This window comes from Lepus europaeus, chromosome 23, assembly GCF_033115175.1.
Source record: "Lepus europaeus isolate LE1 chromosome 23, mLepTim1.pri, whole genome shotgun sequence".
NCBI lineage: Eukaryota > Metazoa > Chordata > Mammalia > Lagomorpha > Leporidae > Lepus > Lepus europaeus.
The window spans coordinates 24305818-24327032 of NC_084849.1; the positions used below are offsets into that span (position 1 = coordinate 24305818).

The window sequence follows — 21215 nt, forward strand, 5'->3', positions numbered from 1 at the left end:
CCTCCTCGCTGCTTCTGTCTGTCCTCGAATGGAGGAGGCGGCTGGGACCCCCGTCTGCGGCCTCCTGGACCCCTGCCCCTCACCCCCGGCTGGAACTGCATCCAGCCCGTGGGCCTGTTCTCCGCTGCAAATTAAAATGCTGGTGCAAACCTGGTTCAGGCATTTTGGATTTGAGAACAGAATCTAAGCAAAAATACTACTCCGGAGACACAACCTAAAGAACTCCCCCAAGCTCTTGTAGGTGGCTGGAGACAGAAGACCAGATGGAGCCCGAGAGCAGGGCCGGACAGGCTGACCCTGGGGAGGCCCCTCCCAGACCAGAGCCGTCTCAGGTCCCAGTCTGGCGAGGGCCCTACCTGTCGTCCTTGGCCCTGGCGATCACGGTGATGAAGGACGTGGAGTCTTCCATGGCGTCGAAGTACTCAGTATCCTCATCTTCCTCACTGTCCTCTCCTTTGGGAGTCAAGAGGCTTCCTAGAGACACGTGCGGAGCCGCTGCGTGTTTGCAACTTCACACAGAGGGCTCGTCGGGCCTGAGCCAAGTCCAGGGGCAAGCCAGGGCTCCCCTCCCCGTGATTTCTCAGGGCTGGGGTCACCTTTTCCTTCCAGTGTCTCTTTCCAGGAGCCCCCCCCCCGCCCTTGACCTCTCAGCACGTGGGTCCGTCCAGCCCCTGGCCAGCTTCCCTTTCTGACGGAGCTCCCAGCCCCTGGCCAGGGGGTAGGGGGCCTGCTGTGGAGAGGTCGGCTGGGCCGACTGCCTTTGCAGAAGCTGAGCCTAGCAGGGGGGTAGACTGGTAGGCCAGTCGGTGACGGGCACAGGAGGGGCAGGCCAGGGTTGGCCAAAGCTGGCCCGAACGTGGGCACGTGAAGGGTCACGTGGCTGGGGGTTGGGGGAGGAGACACCCGGCAGAGACACTGTGCCGAGCGCAATGATCTTCCTGAGGCCCAGCCCCCCAGCCCCCCAGCCCGCGCCCACGCACCCTCGCTGAAGCTTTTGGTGGGGTTGTTGGTGCGGCCCGGGGCGCTGCGGAAGGCCCGCTCCAGGCTGTTGTGCTGCTTGGCTAATTGCTCAATGGTCTCCTCCAAGTGGACGCGCTGCTCCTGCTCATACTGCAGCGCCCGCTGCCATTTCCGGCTGTGTATCTCTGCTAGTTCCAGGAAGTCCCTGCAGGCCTGCGGAGGGGACAGTGGCCATGCGAGCCTGCGCCCCGGGCAAGGGCCTGTCTGCCCCGCCCCCTCCCCCAGCCCCAAACACCCCGCAGGGCACGCCATGCCGCAGGGGCGGTGAGTGGCCCCTGAGGGCCGCTGTCCACAGCTGTCCAGCCTCCCCTCCCTTCGCTGGGGAGGTCGGAGACTCATCCACTGCCCTCTCTGGCTTCCTGGGAAGTGGGAACCCCGGCTGTCTCAGAACCAGCCTGGGGACCAGCACCCGCCCTGGCTGGCCACAGCCAGGATGCCCGTCAGGAGGGCGCTGTGCTCTGGGTGTGCTGGTCCACACACCGTGCCCTCTGCGGCACCTCCTGTGAGCTGGAGGAGGCTGGGTTCTGGATCCTCACTGCGCTGGGCCCAGTGTTTGTCCCCGAGCCCTGTCCCCACCGGCAGCTCGGGCCAGTCTCCGGCTTCAGCAGGAAGTGCCACATCCTGCTCCGTAGCCTGGCGGAAGAACCAAGACTGGACCTCGTCTCATGGAACTCGGCGTTTTAGGACTTTCCCCTTTGTGGCCTGCCCTGACGCCCAGGGTCACAGGTGGGCCGGCCACCCTCGGAGGCAGCAGGGCTCGGTCATTCTGCCCAGGCCTCAGCTCGCCCTGGAGGGCGGTGAAGTCCATGTGGGGGGACGTGGCGGGGGCTCTGCCCTTTCTGGGTGTCGCCTTTAGCTCAGTGGGAGGGGCCACACTTGCCTCTGTGGCCCCACCCAAGCCCTCCCTTCCCAACCCTTCTTGCAGAGGCCAATGTGGAGCACCTGCCGGCCTCCACGTACACGTGTCGCTCACCGTCCAGTTCCTGGAGGGGGACAGGCACGCAGACCCTCACCTGTGCCACGGGGCCGGGGTGCCACCGTGACAACGTGCCGGCGTCTCAGGGGCTGTCAGCACGGACGGGACTGGTGTGTGTGTGTGTGGGGGGGGCTTCCAGCACCTAGTGCTCATGCCTTTGGCTGCTAACTCCTGCTGCTGCTCTCCCATCTTGCGGGTCACCCCCGGACACTGTCCAGCCTTGCCACAGTTGGGCCTCTACTGCACCGGCACATCTGAGTCCGGTTAACTTGTCTAACTCGGCTCCTGTGAAATCCCAAAAAGTCAGCGGTGTCCTGGAAGTTTCTGGGCCAAGCGATGCCCTAACCAGGGGGCTGGGACTGAGGGCAGTGGGACAAGGACAGATGGGCCAGCTCCTCCACCTCCCCACACCGGTGGACAGGCGCCCCTGGCTCTGCGCTGGAGCACCTGCCTGGGTCCACCTACCCCACCTGGAGTCCCTGAGCATTGGCGGCCGGCCTGCCCAAGTGCGTTACTCATTTAACAGGCCCTCCTGAGTGCCAGCCTCTGCTATCCACCCCCCCACCCCGACACACACACACACCCTTTTCCTGCAGGGGGAGTCCCCCACTCTGAAGCTGGGGAAACCAAGGCACATGGCGCTGGCAGCTGGAAGCCCCAGGGTCTGGCCCCAGCTGCTACAGCCCTCTAAGCCCCTGTCTTCCTGGAGATGAGAGCAGTTATGTCCACCAGACCCTGTGCTCACCCAGCAAGACCCTCCAGGCAGGAGCAGGATCGCCCCCATTTGACCGAGGGGGGAAACTGAGGCTCAGTTCCCAGCAGCTCCCAGGATTCAAGTCCCTCCCCCCCAAGCAGGGATTTCTGTTGGCCCGCCTCCCGGCACGGCACAGCCAGAATGGGGCAGGGCAGGGAGAGAGCTCCTGAGAGAAGGAAGACAATCTCCTTATCTTCTGTGCTTGGCAGGGAGTCTGGGGCTATCTGTGGATCAGTCATCCACAAGGCTCCTCCCCTGTGGGTGTGGCACGATGGCTGCCAGGCAACTTGGATACCCGGGAGATGGGCCTGGGTGGCTCCGGGCCTGACCCCGAGAATGACGCAGCCAAACCCTTCCCTGCCCCGTCCCTCCCTCACGGCTCTAAGCCCTCACAGCAGTGGCGACCCAAAGGGATCACTCTCGTTCTGCACCAGCCATGAGGCCCACTGCCCCTTGCACACTCTGCACTATCCTAAGACAAGCAGGACGGGACCGGGGCCACGTTCCCCGCCCCCGCCAAGCACGGGCCCCACTGACCGTCCCCTCTAGGGCGAGGGTGTGGAGGCCAGGGCTGTGAACACAGAGCCTTATGACACAGAGATAACAGACACTTCCTAAGCCTCTGAGCCCTTGCTGGTCCTGGGGTGCCTCTGCTTGCTGTGCCCCCACAGTGCCTGCTCCATCACTGGCCAGCCAACCTGCTACAGCCGCGTAACCATCTCTGTCCGTGAGCTGGGCGCTTTGCTCTCTTGTTAACTCACGCCAGTGAAGACTTCACAACACAGCCAGCTAACAACAGTACAAAACAATAGCCCAAGGTCTCGCGAATGATTCCCACAAGGCATGTCTGGGCTTCCTAGCAGCAAAAGCAAAGATGAACTCAGCTCCTTATCTTTCTCCCTTCCTTGTTCCTGGGGAAACAACCATTTTCTCCCGCAGGGGAGAGGCGAGCCTTCATCGAGTTTCCCCCACGTCTGACCTCAAATCCCGGCCAGCGTCATCTCCGGGCTATCCTGTCTTCCTGCCCTTTCACCAGCTCAATCTCCGACCCACCTGGTTATTTTGATGCCAGTCTCCCCTCCCCCACACCACCTGCCGACTGGGGCCCAGGGCCATCAGAGGCACCCGCCCCCACCACCGACTCGGGCATCCTGGTAGCTGGTTTCTAGAGTGAGCAAGACTTGTCCAAGGCCACAAGCAGGTGTGGAGCCAGGATTGAGAGTCCCTGTGCACCTGCGTGCCTCCCAGGGCATGGAGCCAGAGCTGCAGGTTTGTTTTGGAAGCTGGATCTTCACGGCTGGCTGGGAGCCCTTGAGGGCAGGGATGCGGTGGGATCCGTGACTCTCCTGGCGTGGGGCTGGGCTCCCAGGAGATGCTCACTCATGAAGATGGCTGGGAACAGCCCTGTCCATGCCACAGAACCAGCCCTGGCCTCTGGGAAGAAGGGACTGGCTCTCAGCATCTTTCACCCCAGAGCACAGGCTTGAACCACACATGGCCACGCCATCCATAGGGATCCAGGAAGTCAAATCCCTTGGGGCAGCTGGGGCCACGTCTGGCCAGGCTGGGCACTGTGCTCACCTGGAGAGGGGGGTCAAGGCGAAAGGTTGCTGGACCCTAATATTGAGGGGCTTACATGGTGGGACCCAGAGCCTTTGCTCCTGCTGGGGGCAGGGCCCCGCAGCACATCAGCCACCCTGGTCACCTCCTGAACCCTGTCCCTGCCCCCCTACTCCCGAGGCACCCACCTGGAGTCCATCCCCAGCTCCCAGGGTCTCCTTGGCTGCTGCTGGTCTCCTCCAGGCCCCATGCCGGCCGCGCTGAGGGGAGAGGCAGCGCCTGGCCCGGCCCCGCCCCCCCTCCCCGGAATGCTGAGCTGGGCTCTGCCCTGTGGGCTGTGCGCTAAGCTGGATTAGGCCAGGGGCCTGGCAGAGGGGGCCAGCGGGTGGGAGCGGGGAGGTTCCTGGGGACCCAGCCAGGGCCCACAGCGCCACGTGTCTCCTGCAGGCTCCCAGCAGCTGTCTCTGGTGCCAGCGTGTTGGTCCCTAGCCCTGGGCAGGTGGAGAGTCAGGCTGACCCTAGTTGCCTGCCTGCATCGTACTCTATGTTGTGTCAGGCCAGGAGAGGTGACGAGCAGTCCCTTGGGGAGCTAGAGCCAGAGTCTGGGTCCCACACGGGCAAGCCTCAGACCTCCTCAGGACAAACGGGCCAGGTCCTGGGGCCTCCCAGAGTCCCTGATTCTGTAATCCATCGGGGTTCCTTGTCCTCAGCCTGGGGTCCCTGCCCCTCCCTCTCACCCCCCAGGGCTGCAGGGAGGGTACAGTGCCACCTCCATGGGGAAGGCCCCCGGGAGCTGCCCCAAGGTGGAGTGAGCACTGCGAAGCTCAGGTCAACCAGGGGCAGCCTCTGGATCGGGGCTGCCCTGCCCACCTGTGGGCTTCTCCCTCCGAGAAGTCCACCTGGATGAAACAAGCATCCCGTGGGCCAGAGACGGCCCCTGAGCCGGGAGCCTCCGCCCAGCTGTATCCTGGGGAGCGGAAGAAACTAATCGCGTTTGCTGTTCCTAATCCTAATCCTGACAATGACCTCGCTGCCCCCCTGGCACGGGCAGGCGAGCAGGGCACGGGGTCAGCCGACTTGGGTCCCCTCCCCAGCCTGCGTGTGGCCTGGAGCAGCCTCGCCAGCCCTCAGGAGGGAGGGTCCGAGGAGCCAGACCCCTGTGAGCCCAGGCTCCAGCTGCTGCGAAGAAACCATGAGTCTTGCCCAAGGCTACTTCTGTCCTAGATGGAACACACAGTGTCCCAGCGCACTGCTGGACACTGGGGTGGCGGCAGAGGAGGTGGCCAAGTGTGCAGGGGGTGTATACGGTATGATTGGCTCTATCTCCAGCCACCAGCGCACACAACAGATCTCAGGGCCGGCGCTGTGGCTCACTTGGCTATTCCTTCACCTGCGGCGCCAGGTTCTAGTCCCGGTTGCTCCTCTTCCAGTCCAGCTCTCTGCTGTGGCCCGGGAGGGCAGTGGAGGATGGCCCAAGTGCTTGGGCCCTGCACCCGCATGGGAGACCAAGAAGAAGCACCTGGCTCCTGGCTTTGGATTGGCACAGCGCCGACTGTAGCGGCCATTTGGGGGGTGAACCAATAGGAAGGAAGACCTTTCTCTCAGTCTCTCTCACTTTCTATAACTCTACAAGTCAAATTAAAAAACAAACAAACAAACAAAAAAAACAAAACACCAGGTCCCAGGAGCCCCGGGTGCAGGGGCGTGGGAACAGGTACCTTCTTTCCACCCGTATCGGGTGCACCAGGCATCTGGCATCTGTCCCGTGGTTGCCCTCAGGCTCCTGGGGTGGGGGAGACCCTTCTGTCCCCTCCCACCATGCTGAGCCTCATGTGGTCATCATCCCTGCGGACCCCCACCTCTCACTGGCCTGGGGGTCCCGGAGGTGGCGAATGGGGAAGAAAGCAGAGTTGAGGTCTCCCAAGCCCCCTCCCGCAGCAGGGGCTGCAGCCAGGTCAGCGGGGGTCTCCCCTTCCCTCCCACTGAGAGGAGCACCGAGCTTCAAACACGCCGCACGGAGGGGGAGGGGCGTCACAGATGCGGGCCTGGCCTGCCCAGCCCAGAGGCCACCACACGTAGGCCTCCCAGAGCTGGAATGACAACCCCTAGCGCCATGACAGGAGGGCTGGCTCACGAAGGACGCCCCCCCCCCCCCCCCCGCCGGCCAAGCAGCCTGGCTGAGCACTGCCCCGCCCCCCGCACCCCCCTCCGGCTGCTCCCCGCTGTGACGCACTTCTCGCCTTCTGCTCCCGCTACCACTTGAAAAATAGTCCCTTCCACATTCGGAAGACTTTACCCCCTCGCACACAGGAACCGGCACCAGCTGGCTGCCAGTTTGCCGGCCGATTGGGGACAGTTCTGGAATCTATTTTTACCCATCTCTCCAGGCCCCAAGTGAGCAAGCTGTCAGAGCAGGACAGCGGCCCGCTGGCCAGGAACCTGCCCCAAGGGCCCCAGAGCCAGCCCCCTGGGGCCTCTCTCCACTGCAGGGGTCGCCCCAGGGAGCTCCACGGGATCCCCTGGGCCCCACGTCTCTGGGGGAATGATGACGACAATGACAGCGAAGCTGTGGTGGTGAGAAGTGACAGTCACAGGCAGAAGACGTGCCTGGCCCTTGGGTAAACTTCCAAGAAAAACAGAAGAAAACCAGGTCCTCACCACCCGCGTTTTGGAGAGCTAACATCCGAAACACAAGCCCCCGTGTCAGACCCAGTGCGACTCCACGACGCCCGTGACCCCGGTTCCCCGGCGCTGACACGGGGGACACAGCCCCCTGTGCAGGGCCACGCTGGGGTTCAAGGCTCATTCTGAACCCAAAGCCGTTTACCAGTGCAGAGAGCTGTCTCCTAGACGACAAGCTGATTCGCTGTTACCCAAAGCAGTAATCCAAACGGATCTGCTGCGCTGGCTTTTATCAGAATCGAGAACCGATCCACCAGGGAGCCGTGCCAGGCACTAAGCAATTCATTCATTCACTCGCTCCCATGTTCGTTCACAATTCTCTCCTTGCTCCTCCCACGTGCTGGGCTCTGTGCCAGGCAGGCAGTGGAGGCTGGCACCGCGAGGGGGACCGTGGCCCGTCTTTGCATGGAGGACGGGCAAGAGGTTTCGGTGGCAGAGTCCACGTGGCACCACGGGCCATGGACGGGGCGGGCGGTGAAGTGGGGCTGGGGGCGCTGCGGGGGGAGGGCAGGCAGAAGCGGTGGGCTCACAGTGGCTGCAGCCCCAGCACGTCTCTGAGTCCCCTACTTGATCTTCAAAGTAGGCGAACGAGAAGGGGGGGGCGGGGTCATGTGAGGTGGGCATTTGGCTCCGAGTTTTTGACGCCAGCTGGGACCCCACACCCCATGTCACAGTGCCCGGGCCTGAGTCCCAGCTCCGCTCCTGGAGCCCAGCTTCTGGCCAGTGCTGCGCCCTGGGAGGCAGCAGGGGGTGGCTCAGGTCCTTGGGCCCCTGCCACCCAGGTAGGAGACCTGGTAAGAGCTGTTTGCTCCCAGCTTTGGCTGGGCTTAGCCCTGGCCCCTGTGGGCATTTTGGGGAGTAAACCGGTGCATGGAGATGACCTCTCTCTGTCTTTCTCTGTCTCAATTTTCTTCTTCTTTTTTTTTTTTCAGGCAGAGTGGATAGTGAGAGAGAGAGAGACAGAGAGAAAGGTCTTCCTTTTGCCGTTGGTTCACCCTCCAATGGCCGCTGTGGCCGGCGCATCATGCTGATCCGAAGCCAGGAGCCAGGTGCCTCTCCTGGTCTCCCATGGGGTGCAGGGCCCAAGGACCTGGGCCATCTTCCACTGCCTTCCCGGGCCATAGCAGAGAGCTGGCCTGGAAGAGGGGCAATTGGGATAGAATCCGGCGCCCCAACTGGGACTAGAACCCGGTGTGCCGGCGCCGCAAGGTGGAGGATTAGCCTGTTAAGTCACAGCACCAGCTCTCTGTCTCAATTTTTAGAAGAGTGGGCAGATGAGCTGCCAGCCCTGTCGAAGGCCACACCAGCGAGCACAGGTGTGGTGGCCTGGGGCCCCCTGGGTTGCCTGTTCCCTGCTGAGTCCCTGCCCGCCACAGGCCTGGGTGGGGCTCTGTGGCAGCTGCTCAGGTCTGTGTTCAATGCCCCTCAGGCAGGGCTGTCCCAACCACGCCAGCCACAAGGCCACGGCAGCCTGCAGGGGATTGGAGGGTCTCACTCAGGGCCTCACAGAGGATGGGGCCATCACCCCACCCCACAGTGGGCCACCCAGACGAGGGCTTGCGTCCCAGCTTGGCCAGTTACTGGCTGGGTGGCACTGGGCGGCTCCTCTGAGGCAAGCATTCCTAAGAGGCTGTGCAGATATGCGGCTAGGTGGGGTCCTGAACAGCCTCTCTAGGGGACAGGGGCAGAAGCCACACTATTGCCTCGGTCATAGATCCCGCGTCCAACCCCTCGTCACAGCAGGCGGGAGCTAAGGTCTGGCCAGGGGTCAGGACAACGTGTCCTGGGACCTTCAGGCGCCAGGTAGGAATTTGGACATCCGGGACCTGACAGCCATGCTCACAGCCCTTCCAGAGCAGGAAGGGAGCCCGCCTGGGGCCTGTTGGGGCAGCCCCCACTCCTGCCCTCCCTCTCCGCATTTCATAGCCAGGAGCTTGGGGAGATGGCCTGGCCCGAGGGTTGGCAGCTCCCACCGCTCGGGCCTGACTGTCCCGTGATTCCCTGGAGCTGGAACCGGATACAGGCCGGTAACCAACCCCAGGGGGAGGTGCTTCCCCTAGGACAACTCATCATGCACTCAGGTAGGGGGCCATCTTCACAGCTTTGTGGACACGGAGGAGCCTCCAGGCCAGAGTGCCATCATTATGCCCAGCAAGGTTTAGCATTTGTGCTGGTCCCCAGTGGAAGGACAGGGACCAGGGGTATGGAGAGCCCCTGGCTTTAAGGACAGCGGTCCAGAGTGGGCGTGACGGCAAACGGGGACACAGAGCAGCGTGGCCCAGAGCTGCAGCCCAGCAGCTTCCTGGTCCCCTGGGCACACGGGTCCCAGCTGTACCCCTGACCAGGGTGGGCACCAGGCAGAGACAAAGGGATGCGCCTGCTGAGCCAGGCAGGAGAGCACCTGGGAGCTGAGTTTCCCAGGAGTCTGGCACGATGGCACACCTTGCTCGGCCTCAGCCTCTAGGCTGGGCATTCCCAAGGCTGCACCTGTGTGCGGCCCCAGGCCTGAGCCTGTCCGGATGGTGTGTGTGTGTGTTCGCGCATGTGTGTGTCTGTATGCGTGTGCATGTGTCTGTGGGCATGTGCACGTGTGTGTGGTGGCTCTCTGCTCCACAGTGGCGTCAATAGGTGGGCGAGGCAGGTTGGGGACAGGTCTCCGCCACCCAGGGTTTATCCTGGGCATCGGGGCCTGAAGTGGGTAGCAGGGTCCATTTTCCCCTCCTGCCCTATGTCACACAGGTTCAACTGTCCCAGGCTTCCCTGGAGCTGGACACAGGCTTGGCAGCCAACCCCCAGGACTGTTGCCTCCCATGAACCCATCTTCCTGTTGGGCCTGCAGCCTGATCTTGACCCTCAGCCCTCCCCTGCTTACCAGCATTGCCCATGGTCTCCAGCCAGCCTGATGGCCCCTCAATGACAGTCTCTGGTCCCCGACTTCCCCTTCTCTGCACCCCTCCTCCCGGCGTTGCCACCCTAAGCCCCTGGTCCCCGGCACTCAGGCCTGGATGGTGCCCTTGTGGAGAGATGGGGCTGTGTTGCAGGTGGGAGGCCTGGAGGGGCCCATTTCTGGGGGACACTCACCAGGCACAGAGAGGGAGGGCCCAGAAACCTGGTGAATGCTAGGCTCCTGCCAGCATGGAAAGACCCTCTGGCTGCCAGTCACGGCAAAAGGCTTCCAGGACTCAGGGAGCTGGCCGACCTCACTGCTCACCAGGCTCGGCTCCAAAGCTCTTCTGGTTGAGCTCCACCCCAGTCCCTGCCACTCACATATGCCCCTGCTTATGTGGGTCCCGATCCTGCTGCACCAGGCGGGTGTAGCCAGGGCAGCTGCGGGGGCCAGTGTGGCCTCCGTGTCCCTACTGTGTGGGACACACGGCTACAACCTGGGAGCCTGACCTTCCTCGCCCAGGCAAGAAACACCTGCCAGCCTCCGCCGGACTCCAGAGCCAACCCCCACCCTGCACCGGGCCACGAGAAAGCGCAGCCTTACCCGACAGTGGCTGCGTGCGTGACCTGATGGGAGAGGATAGTTCAAAAAGCTCATGGAAAATGGAATTAAGAGCTAAGTTCGTTTTGGTGGAGAAAAATTGTTAAGATTTCTCTTGTTTATTTGAAAGGCAGAGTTTTGGAGGGGTATGTGTGGGAGAGGGAGGGAGGGAAGAAAGGAGAGAGAGAGAGAGAGAGAGAGAGGAGAATCCAAATGGCTGCAATGGCTGGGGCTGGGCCAGGCCAAAGCCAGGAGCCAGGAGCTTCTTCCAGGCCTCCCATGTGGGTGGCAGGGGCCCAAGTACTTGTGCCATCTTCCACTGCTTTACCAGGTGCATCAGCAGGGAAGTGGAGCAACTGGGACTCGAACTGGCTCCTGCATGGGATGCCAGCATTGTAGGCAGCAGGCACCTCGACACCGGCCCCAGCAATTCTCATTTTCTTGAACTTTTTAAAGACCCCTCATATGAAGGACTTCAATTTTTTTTTTTTGCACCAAAACAAACTACTTATCTTTTAATTCCATTTTTTTGTAACCAACTACTTTCCTATATGAGAGAGAAAGAGAGCGAGTAAGCGAGCTCCCACCTCCCAATTCATTCTTCCAGACGCCTGCCACAGCTGGGAGGTACGACCTCCGTCCAGGTCTAATACAGAGGTGGCAGGGACCAGGCACTGGCGCCCTCACGGCTGCCTCCCAGGGTCAGCGTTAGTAGGGAGCTGGACTCCAGAGAGGAGTGGGATTCGAACCCAGGCACTCTGACATGGGCGTCTTACCCACTAGGCCAAACGAGCACCCCTCCCTCCCTGAACTGATAAGCGCCCTGGTGGAGAACGGTGGAGGGTGGGGGGCACTCACGTTGATCATAGCATTGGACGTGATGCGGAAGAGGGTGGCCCGCTCGTTCACCGCCTTCAGCTTCTCGCCGCTCTCGGACGGGATCTTGAGGCCGTCCAGCTCGGTGAGGGAGCGCTGCAGCGCGGCGCCGTGCTTGGCGATGAGGTCGTTGCACGTGCTGAGGTCGTCCAGCTTCAGGGAGAGGGTCTTCAGGGTGTGGTGGAGCTCGCTCTTGTCGGTCGGGGCCACGCTCTCGTCGTCGTCGTCCCCGGAGTCATCTGCAGAGGGGAAGTAGAGCGGCCTGGGTCCTCAGCCGAGGAGGCACCCAGGGCTCCGATGCCAGCAGCTCCCTAGGGGGCACCCGCGCTGCTCCCGGCCAGGGCAAGGGGCGTGCCCAGCCCCCGCCCGGGGTCCCTGGTGAGCATCGATCCACTCCACTCAGTGGCAGAGGGCATGGGAGGAGGCCAGCGGCAAGGCCTGGCCTTTGGAGGGGGCCGCCGGGCAGGTGCCCCTGCTGCGCGTGGGCCAGCAGCTCCCTTCCGCGGCCGGGGGCGGGCAAAGCTGGGCCACGCTGGGCAGAGAGCTGCAGACCACAGACACCCCAGGAAGAGGAGCCCAGGATCTTTCCCTGGGCATCATGGCCCTGCCCTGCGCTGACCAGCAGCCTCCCTGCCCATCCCCCCCGCCCAAGCTGTCTTGTTTCAGAAAAAAATCAGTGCCCCCTCCAAGCTGTGTTTTAGCTGAAAGAAATCTGTACCCCAAGACAGAAAACCAAAACAAGCCACCAGGAAGGCTTATCTCCAGAGAAACGTGGGCCAGGTTCCTGGGAGTGGACAGGACTCGGCTGCTGTTTCCTGTGGCATGAGCTGGGGGAGGGGACACACACGACACACCTGGCAGGAATCCAGTGGCCTGGGGGCCTCAAGAGATTGAGGGCCTGGCCCCTCATCCTTTGAGCAAAAGGGGACATGGGACATCGAACAGCCACCTGCAGAGGCTATAACAAGGGGACAGAGGGGCCACAAGCCTGGCAAGGCCAGAGGTGGCCACAGGAGGCCAGGGGCTAGAGACAATCAAAGGGGGCGGGCTTGGGCAGAAAGCACCCCGGACCCAGCACAGACGCACGGATGGTGGCACCTTCCCGGCTATGAGCCCCTGGCCCAGCCAGCCACGGCCCACAGCCCCATGCAGCCCAACACACCTGCCACCCACTGCCACATCCCCGTAGCAAGACGGAGGCTGCTCACGTGACCTGACCCCAAGGCCCAGAGGAATTGGAGATGCACAAAGAAGGGAACCTGGCTTCCAAAGTGCTGATGGTCCCTGGACCCGTCAAGTCCAGAAGCCTCAGTGCGGGGGAGGGGGCCGCACCCTCAGGGAGATGGACGAGTATCCACGAGGGACTGGGGCCAGGACCCGCTGTAGGCAACGACATCCCTGGGGCCGCTCAAGTCTCTGCTATGAAACCAAGAAGTACTGGCCTGTGGCTCACGCACACCCTCCCACGCGCTCAGCGTCTCCAGGCCGTGAGCAATCCCTCATGCAAGGTCAGGGCTGGGTAAGTAGTTGTTAAGCTGCCTTGTTCAGGGAATGGGGACAAGAATACAACCAAGGCGCCCGCTGAGAGCCACAGACAGGGCTGCACAGGCTGCTGTCACCCACCTCCTCCCCGATGGGCCGGGGGTCCCTCCACCGAGAAGGAATTTACCCAAAGGAAGGAAAATGCATGTCTGGAAGGTTACGCGGGGCTGCCGCTGTCAAGTGCATGACCTTGGGGTTTATCGGCCTCTTGTGGCCCCTACGCACCCTCTTCTGTTCCCACAATCCCTAGGGAGGAAAACCCCAGGACAAGGAGGACCTGAGAGAAAACAGTGAGCACTAGTGGTCACAAAGAACCATCACCATTGCGACGACACAGCAAGCACTAAGCCACCCACAGAAGGAAGAGTCACAGATACTTTGCAATTACTAATACAGGGGCCGGCGCTGTGGCCTAGGGGGTTAAGCTGCCACCTGCAGTGCCGGCATCCCATATGGGTGCTGGTTCGAGTCCTGGCTGCTCCACTTCCAATCCAGATCTCTGCTATGGCCTGGGAAAGCAATAGCAGATGGCCCAGGCATTGGGGCCCCTGCACCCACATGGGAGGCCCGGAAGGGGCTCCTGGCTCTTGGCTTCGGATGGATGCAGCTCTGGCCATTGCAGCCAAATGGGGAGTGAACCAATGGCTCACTCTCGTAACTCAAATAAATAAGTCTTAAAAAAAATATACAAGAATTGTAGCCACTGAAATGGAGGGCTCTGTGGGTTAGGATCACAAGACAGCAAATCCGGAAGTCCCCAGTGCTGGCCACACTGGCAGGAGAGGCACTCGGATGGGGAGGCTGAGACCTGGGACAAGAAAAGGGACTGGGCCAAGGTCAGGGTCTGCAGCAGCCTGTTGGTTCAGAACAGCTGAGATGCACTGTCAAGGGCTTGGAGCCTGGACCCCTGGGGAGGGATGCTGGCTGCGCTGGGAGATGAGTGGAGGGGAGCCAGCAGGTGCCACGGCTCCACGTGTTCAAGCTCAGAGGCACCGGCCGGCGGGCCGCGGGCCTCTGTGATCACAGGCAGTGCACCAGCTCCTGGAAGCTGGGCCCAGCAGGGACCCTCTGCTGCACGCCTCACTTCTCCACCCGGCATGGGGAGGGGTGCCCAGAGTGGAGACCTGGGGGTGGAGGAAGACGTCCTTCGCTGGGCGACAGGCAGCCAGAGGAGCACGCCCTCCCCTGGGTGAGGGTCTCTCCACCCGCCCTGCCCATGCAGGCTCAGCACCTGCGCCCCTCCAGGTGGCCCGCTGCGTGCCCCAGCCTTTCTGCTGGCCCCACCCCTCACACGCTCTCAGTAGCCACCTCTGCCAAGCCCCCTGCAGGCAGTCAGCTGCTCCGGCGCATTCATTTTGGCTGCTGGCCGGCTCGGTGCCCAGCTGGCAGGCCTGGAAAGTGCTGGGGGTGGGGAGTCACACGCAGACCAGCCTGGGCCTCGGCAGACTCTCTCCCTGGTCAGCAACAACACAGCTGGCAATGGCGACCATCACAACACCCATGGCAGCAGCGGACCGATAACTCCTCCAATCCTTGCGCCCTTAGCATCCGGAGGAAAGCGAGGCTTGGAGTGCAAAGGGTCTGACCGTGAGGGGGTCCCTGGCCCTGGTGGTCCTGCTCCAAGCCCCCACTCCGCCCCGGGCCATTCTGGCCATTTCCTGTGTCTCAGCACAGGCCACGCCCAAGGGGCCCCTAGGAACCTGGGAAATGAACGGGAAGACTGGGCAACACACGGTGCTTTGCTTGGGAGCGTCAGCAGCCTGCACCAGGGAGCGACCTCTGAGTCTCACCTTGCAGGTGGATTTCCTTCTTATGGGATTCCTGGGAAAACCACAGCGCGCCCTGCTAACCTGTGTCATCTCAATGTCCCCGCCCAGGCCACCAATACCCTCGTTAGGGCCACGGCTCTGGACCAGGGTCATGTGGGCCACAACCACTGGGCAGCCGGAGGAGAACAGGCTGTGGGGGAGCCCGTGTCCCCTACTGCTGGCCCGGGGCAGGGGCCTGCAGGGACACGGTTTACAGACGACACTGGCCCACTGATGGAGGAGAGACTTGAGAGCTAGACAGAGCAAGAAGGGGCCATGGCATTTGTGTCCCCTCGCCCCCCTGCTTTGCAAAGAGCTGTTTCCCAGCAGGGCTGCCCATGTTCCGGAACTCCCCAGGCCCGGCCTCGACCAGCTGCCCAGTGCTGCTGTCCCCAAATGTCTCAGATCAAGCATCACGGAAAGCGACTCGCCGGGTCTGGGTGGACAGCTTTGCCATCTGCGAAGGCCATGGCTTCTGCAACCAGGATGGAGAAGCTGACCCTGAACTCAGCTCATCCCCCGGGAGGACTCAAAGCTAATAGAAGCCTGAGCCTTCGAATGCAAATGGCCATCATGGCAGAGGGACCCAGACCCCTGTCTCCCTTCCTGCATGCCCAAGCCAGTGGAGCTCCCGGGTCTCCCCAGCGGTGAGAGCAAAGAGCAGCTCCAGACGGTGGAGCAGAAAAGAACAATCTGTGTGGGCCTCGGGGGCTGAGAAACGCAGCGTGGGCACGGACGTCAGGACGGCGGCAACCACGGGGAGCCATCGAGCACGGGACAGAACAGGCACTGCTGCTCACACGTGACTGTGTCAGAGGAAGCACCAGTTCCTAAGACGTCCACCGACGTCCACCAGTGGAAGTGACTTTCACAGCCTTGGTGGCTGCTCTGGGCTGGCTGATGTCTCCCCTACGCTCGTGTCTCTCCTGGAGCTTCAGGGTGGCACTGTATTTGCAGGGGTCAGTTAGTTAGGATGAGGTCACATTGGGACCCCGTGAGTCCTGAATCCGGAATGACTGGGGTCCTTACAGAAAGAGGAGGAGACGCGGGGGGCTGTTTGGCGTAGCGGTTTAGCCGCTGTGTGGCCCAGTCTTGATTCCAATTCCACCCCTGCCATCCCCACAGGAAACACAGATGGAGTTCCCAGTTCCTGGTTTTGGCCTGGCCCAGACCTGGCTACGGTAGGCATCTGGGGAGTGAGATGGCTCTGTCTCTCTCTCGCTTGCTCTGAAAAGACCCAGAGATGGAGGAGGACAGAGGAGTGTTGTGTCTACAAGCCTAGGACTGCTGGCGACACTAGGAGCTGAGAGAGAGGCATGGGGTGGATGCATTGCTAGGAGCAGGCTTGCTTTTGAACTTGGGGCCCCCAGAACCGTCAGAGAACACATTTGCCATGGCAGCCACAGAACACTCACACAGGGGCTTCCCTTTAGGCTTCTGGCAGTCAGAAGTCCTAACACCCACAGCGTGGGCGGGACCACTTTCTTCCTGCAAGGCCAGGGGAGACCGTGTCTCCACCTCGTGCAGCCCTGCAGCTGCCTTCACGCCTTGGCTCATGGCCACTTTCCCACCTTCAAAGCCAGCAGCTCCTGATCCGCCTCTGTGGGCCCCGCCACAATAATCCCCCATTTCAGACCCTTCCCACCTGCAAGGTCCCTCCCGCCAGAGCAGGTAACACAGCGGTGGGTCTGGGGGTGTGGGCATCGTGGGAGCCATGGCGGCCCAGGTGGACACCTGCCATGTTCCACCCTCTTGGTTTCCATTCCAGCTACGCCCTGGGGAGAGGCCCCTGGGGTGGGATGGCGGGGGGAGTTCCACTTGATCACGGAGCTCCCTGCCTGGCTGTGGCGGCCCCATGAACCCCTTTCTGGTCTCCCTGGCTGGGCCCTGTGTCAGGAGGAGGGGGCTGTGCCAGGGAGGGGCCTGGGTGAAGGGTTCCGGTCCTTACACTGGGGATGGTAATGCCTCCTCCAGGAAGGATGCTGCACGCCCCATGTGAGGCCAGCACAGAGCCAGGGCCCCCAGCCCACTTGGCTCACGGGGAGCCCCTGTGCAGACTGTGCGCCCCCCGCCCCGACTCAGGGCTCTCCCTGCTTCCTTTAATGGCTCAGGAGCTGCCCCCCCCCTTCCAGGGCCAGGACCCTCTCGCATTGAGAAGTTCCAAGGAAAGAGCAGGTTGCCATGGCAACAGCTGGTGCCAGGTGAGCTATTTTTAGAAGTGGGGCTTCCCCCCCCATCTTTGGAGGAAAATGGATCAAGTTTCTCGGTGGGGAAGACCTGTTGGGGTGGGGGTGGGGGCCCAGCTTTTTGTCAATGAGAAATCCAGAGGCTGCACAGGCAGGCTGGTCTTGGATGGGGGAGGGGAGGGGGGGAAGGGGGGTGATGCAGACACCTGTTCTGCGTTGTCTCCTGCCGTGTCAATGGCTCCACCCTCCCCTGGCCAGAGCTCATCCTGGTGACTGGTGGGGACCCCTCCCCAGATGTGTGGCTTGGAGGTGAGAGCAGCTCGGAGGACAAGAGAGGTCGAGGTGGGGGAGGGGCAGCGCTCATTCTCCTCCCCTCCCCCCCACACCCACACAACACCTGGCACGAGGATGTGAGCTAAGAAGGGGCCTGGAGGAGGTGCTGGGAGCCGCAGCCAGGTCTAAGGCAGGGGGCTCCCTCTTCCACCCCAGGGTGCCAAGAAGACAGACACCCTCCCCCAACCCGGCAAGGCCAGCTGCCCCAAGTCCTTCCTCCCTCTCCCCATGTGCCCAGTGGGATGCTGGGGCGGGGTGGTGGTGGTGGTGGTGGTGGTGTGTGTGTCTCTACTCCTCTCCCCTGCCTGAGCTCCAGCCCAGGTCACTGCAGCCCAGCCTTCCCGGGGACTCCCCAGCCCTGGGCCCCTGCACAGCCTCCAAGCCCCCTGGAGGGACATCCGGTGTGGTGGCACATTTGAAGTGAAGGTGGTGGTGGCCTCCTTGAGGACAAGGCTCATTCCTTATTTGTGTAACGCTGCACACCCAGAGACCGGGTGCATCCCTGGGGGAGACAAAGGAAGAGCAGCCCTGCCCCCCCATCCCCTCCACACCATGGCGTGGGGGCTGCTGCACCTGGAGCCCCAGGCCCAGCCGCAGTCACTCTGGCCAGCAGTGTGGTTCTCGGGGGGTGAGCACTGCTCTCCTTCCCCTCTTTGCAGATACCAGGGAGCTTCCACATACAAGAACACTTCTAAAAGTGCACGGCAATGGCGTGAAGAGACAAGCTTATTTAGATACGTTCACTGTGGCACAGGTTACACCGCTGCCTGCGGCACCAGCCTTCCATATCAGAATACCAGCTTGAGTCCTGGTTATTCCGTGTCCTACTCAGCTCATGCTCCGGGAACAGCAGCAGAGGATGGCCTGAGTGCTTGGGCCCCTCCCACCCACATGGGAGACCCGCATGGGGTGCCAGGCTCTTGGCTTCTGCCTGGACCAGGCCTGGCCACTGAGACCAGTTGGAGAAGTGAACCAGCAGATGGAAGATCTCTGTCTCTGTGTGTCCCCTTCTCTCTCCATCACTCTGCCTTTCAAATCCATGTGTATGAGTAGTTTTCAAAAAGTTCATGGAAAATACAGATTATGAAAATACCATGCATGCATTTCAAAAAAATTGTTTAAGGTTTTATTATATTTGAAAGGCAGAGTTGCAGAGAGAGAGGGAGAGAGACAGAGAGAGAGAGATATTCCATCTGCTGGATCACCCTGTGCCTCCAAGTGTTGGGCCATTGTCACGTAGCACTCGCTATTCTGTGAGCATCACTGCCCATCCCCCAGTGCCTGTCCAGGTCCCAGGGCTCCTAAGATTGGCGCTGGGATCTAGATGCACCTGCTACTCTCATGGCCCTGGAGAGCTGGCCAGCCTAGAGGCTGCAGATCAAGGTGTGGCCCTAATGCCCAGCCCTGAGTTAAAGCCCTGGTGGAGAATAGAGCCCTGCCTGGGGGTAGCAGTGGTCCTCTAGGTCCCTGCTTGGGAAAAGGACCCACCTCACCCTAGGCTAAGGCAGCCGAGGGCAATGGGGAGGGGGAACCTGGAAAGGCTTCTAGGAGCTTCTCGAAGAACAGAGGGCCTGAAGCCACCGGCAGAGGAGGGCTCAGGAGCACGGGGTGGGCATCGGGAGGTGGTCCCAGGATGTGCACGGGGGCCCTGAGAGGACTTGGGGAGGGAGGGTGGTGATGTGGTGGTGGGTGGTGGCAGAAAAGGATGCTGCTTCAGGGAGACGCAGGGCCAGGAGCCCCAGGACAAAGCAGGGGGGTGGGCAAGTGCACCTGCAGCACGGGGAAGAGAGGGAAGCAGCCAGGGCGGCAGGTGGAGGCCTCGGTCAGTGGGACAGTGAGGCCACCACTGCTCTGGGGTCCAGAGCAGACCCCCTGAGGCACTGTCAGTCCTCCCTGAGCCAAAGCCAGGAGGATACCAGGTCCTGCAGTAGTTCTACAGTGGGTTCTGCCATAAAAGGAATTGGTGATTAAAAAAAAAAGACGGGTGACACCCATCCCCTTGAGGAGGCATGGACCTAAGGGCTCTGAGGACACTGGGAGGTAGGTCAGGACCTAATCTGATGGAAAATCAGGTAATAATAAATAATACATCGTGCAACCCTGGCAGGTGCAGAGGAAACACCAGTCCGAATGCCAGCGTCGTCGCTGCCCTCCTCTCCCAGAGCTGACAGGGGCAGGGTGTGCCGAGGGCATCCTGGGACCCTGGTGAGGCCACATCTGGGCTCTCCGATTTCTCCAGGAGAAGGTGCAGGGTCGCACACTCACCCAGGACAGCGAACTCTGACAGCCGTGAGCCGTGGTTGCTCATCTCTCATGGGCACAAGAGGAGCCCAGAGCTAGAACATTCGGGCTTCCTCCCACCTGCTGGGGCTGTGGGTGTTGGGACTGTGCCGCCATGTCTCCCACGGCGGGCGCTCCTCCCAGGCACCAGCCCCCCAGGTTGGCTGTCTTTGAGACAACAGGCGGCACCCCCTCCCCCTTCCAGGGCCAGCCTCAGCAGCCTCCACGGGGGCCTCCAACTCCCAGTAGGTCCATCTGCCCCATGATTTCACTACAAGCTGCCGCCTCCTGGCCCAGGGGTCTGCCTGGTGGTCTGGGGGTGATGAGGGTGCTTCTATTCCAGATGGCCCCTCCAGGACACCAATGCCGCAGACACGGCGGAACCCCTGGAGGGGGGACGCCACCTACGGCACTGCCAGCCACAAGCGCTGTTCCCTCTGTCGGGACAAATCTCTGTAGACGCAGAAACCAAGGTCGGGGTAGGGATGGGGTCAGCTGTGGCTGCCAGGCCTCCCTCTCCAGCGCCCCCTGCTGCCTCCTGGGTAACCACATAAAAATCAAGCCATGTCTCTCTTGCCACCAAGTTGGGGAAAAAAAAGTCTAGCCTTTGTCCACACAGTGGACTCAATTTTGATTTTTGCCCATAAGCTTCTTCCCCAGTGCCTGCGACTTGCTGACCCCACAGGAGCTGCCCCATTCCCAACCCGGTTGTAGGCAGCGGCCTCCCCAAGGCCCGAGATGTTCGGGAGTGGCAGGAGGGCTTCCTTCTTTAAAAATATGTATTTTATTTCTTTGAAAGGCAGAGTTACAGAGAGAAAGGGACACACACGGACACACACTCACACACACACACATATTCTATGTACTGGTTCATTCCCCCAAAAGGCTGGGGCTGGGACAGGCTGAAGCCAGGAGCCTAGAACTCCTATTTGGGTCTCCCACGTGGGTGCAGGAGCCCAAGGACTTGGGCCATCCTCTGCTGCTTTCCCAGGTGCATTAGTAGGGAGTTGGATCAAAGTGGAACAGCCGGGACTCGAACTGGCACCCATATGGGATGCTGGCATCGCGGGCAGAGTCTTAACCCACTGCAGCACAACACCAGCCCACCTGGGGAGGTGTGGCTCTCAGCCTGACTTTGAAACCAGCGACCCTACGACGGGCTAGGCAGATGCCATGGAACTCACGCTCTCCCAGCACCGTGGGACCTGGTTGCCCGGCTGACCACTGAGAAGCATCCTTTGATAGACAACAGGCAGACCAGAGTGCGTGAGTGTTTCACCGGATGTAACATCCGTCTCAAGGTCAAAGCAAGAGGGAGTCAATTCTAAAGCAAGGACACGGTGACCCACAGGGGAGGGCAGGGACCCATCTCAGGCAGGGCTAGAAACTGCCAGTGCACATTTTCCTGGCCCGAAGTCGGCCGCTGTGGCTTATCCTTGGAAACCATCTGATGTGCTCATAACCACGCTAAAGAGTTTTCCACTGGGTACTTCTGGGTATCAGTGACCGGGGACGAGTGGTGGTGGTAGCGGGGGTAGGACAAGGGCTTCCAACACGGCAGCCGTGGGGCCCCAGAGCGGAGTCCATCAGTGGGTGACAGCGTAGGGGCCGCTTCTGCAAAAGGGGGCTCCCCCGCCGGGGCAGAGCCACTCACACAGGTCCGGGCTCCCCAGCCCCACCACTGCCTCGCTTCCCCCCCAGCCCCCGCGCC

At 61.7% G+C, this 21215-nt stretch overlaps 1 protein-coding gene across 2 annotated transcripts in view; it reads right to left on the reverse strand.

The window, feature by feature from the left end:
- The window catches only part of OSBP2 (oxysterol binding protein 2), a 139022-nt gene that overhangs the window by 13774 nt on the left and 104033 nt on the right, over window positions 1–21215 (reverse strand). For both annotated transcript variants that reach the window (XM_062182270.1, XM_062182271.1), the window contains 3 exons: window positions 11338–11594; window positions 981–1173; window positions 357–474 (listed from right to left, as the gene is read on the reverse strand). In XM_062182270.1, the coding sequence (XP_062038254.1) occupies window positions 357–474; window positions 981–1173; window positions 11338–11594 (568 nt within the window). The remainder of the gene's footprint in view (window positions 1–356; window positions 475–980; window positions 1174–11337; window positions 11595–21215) is intronic.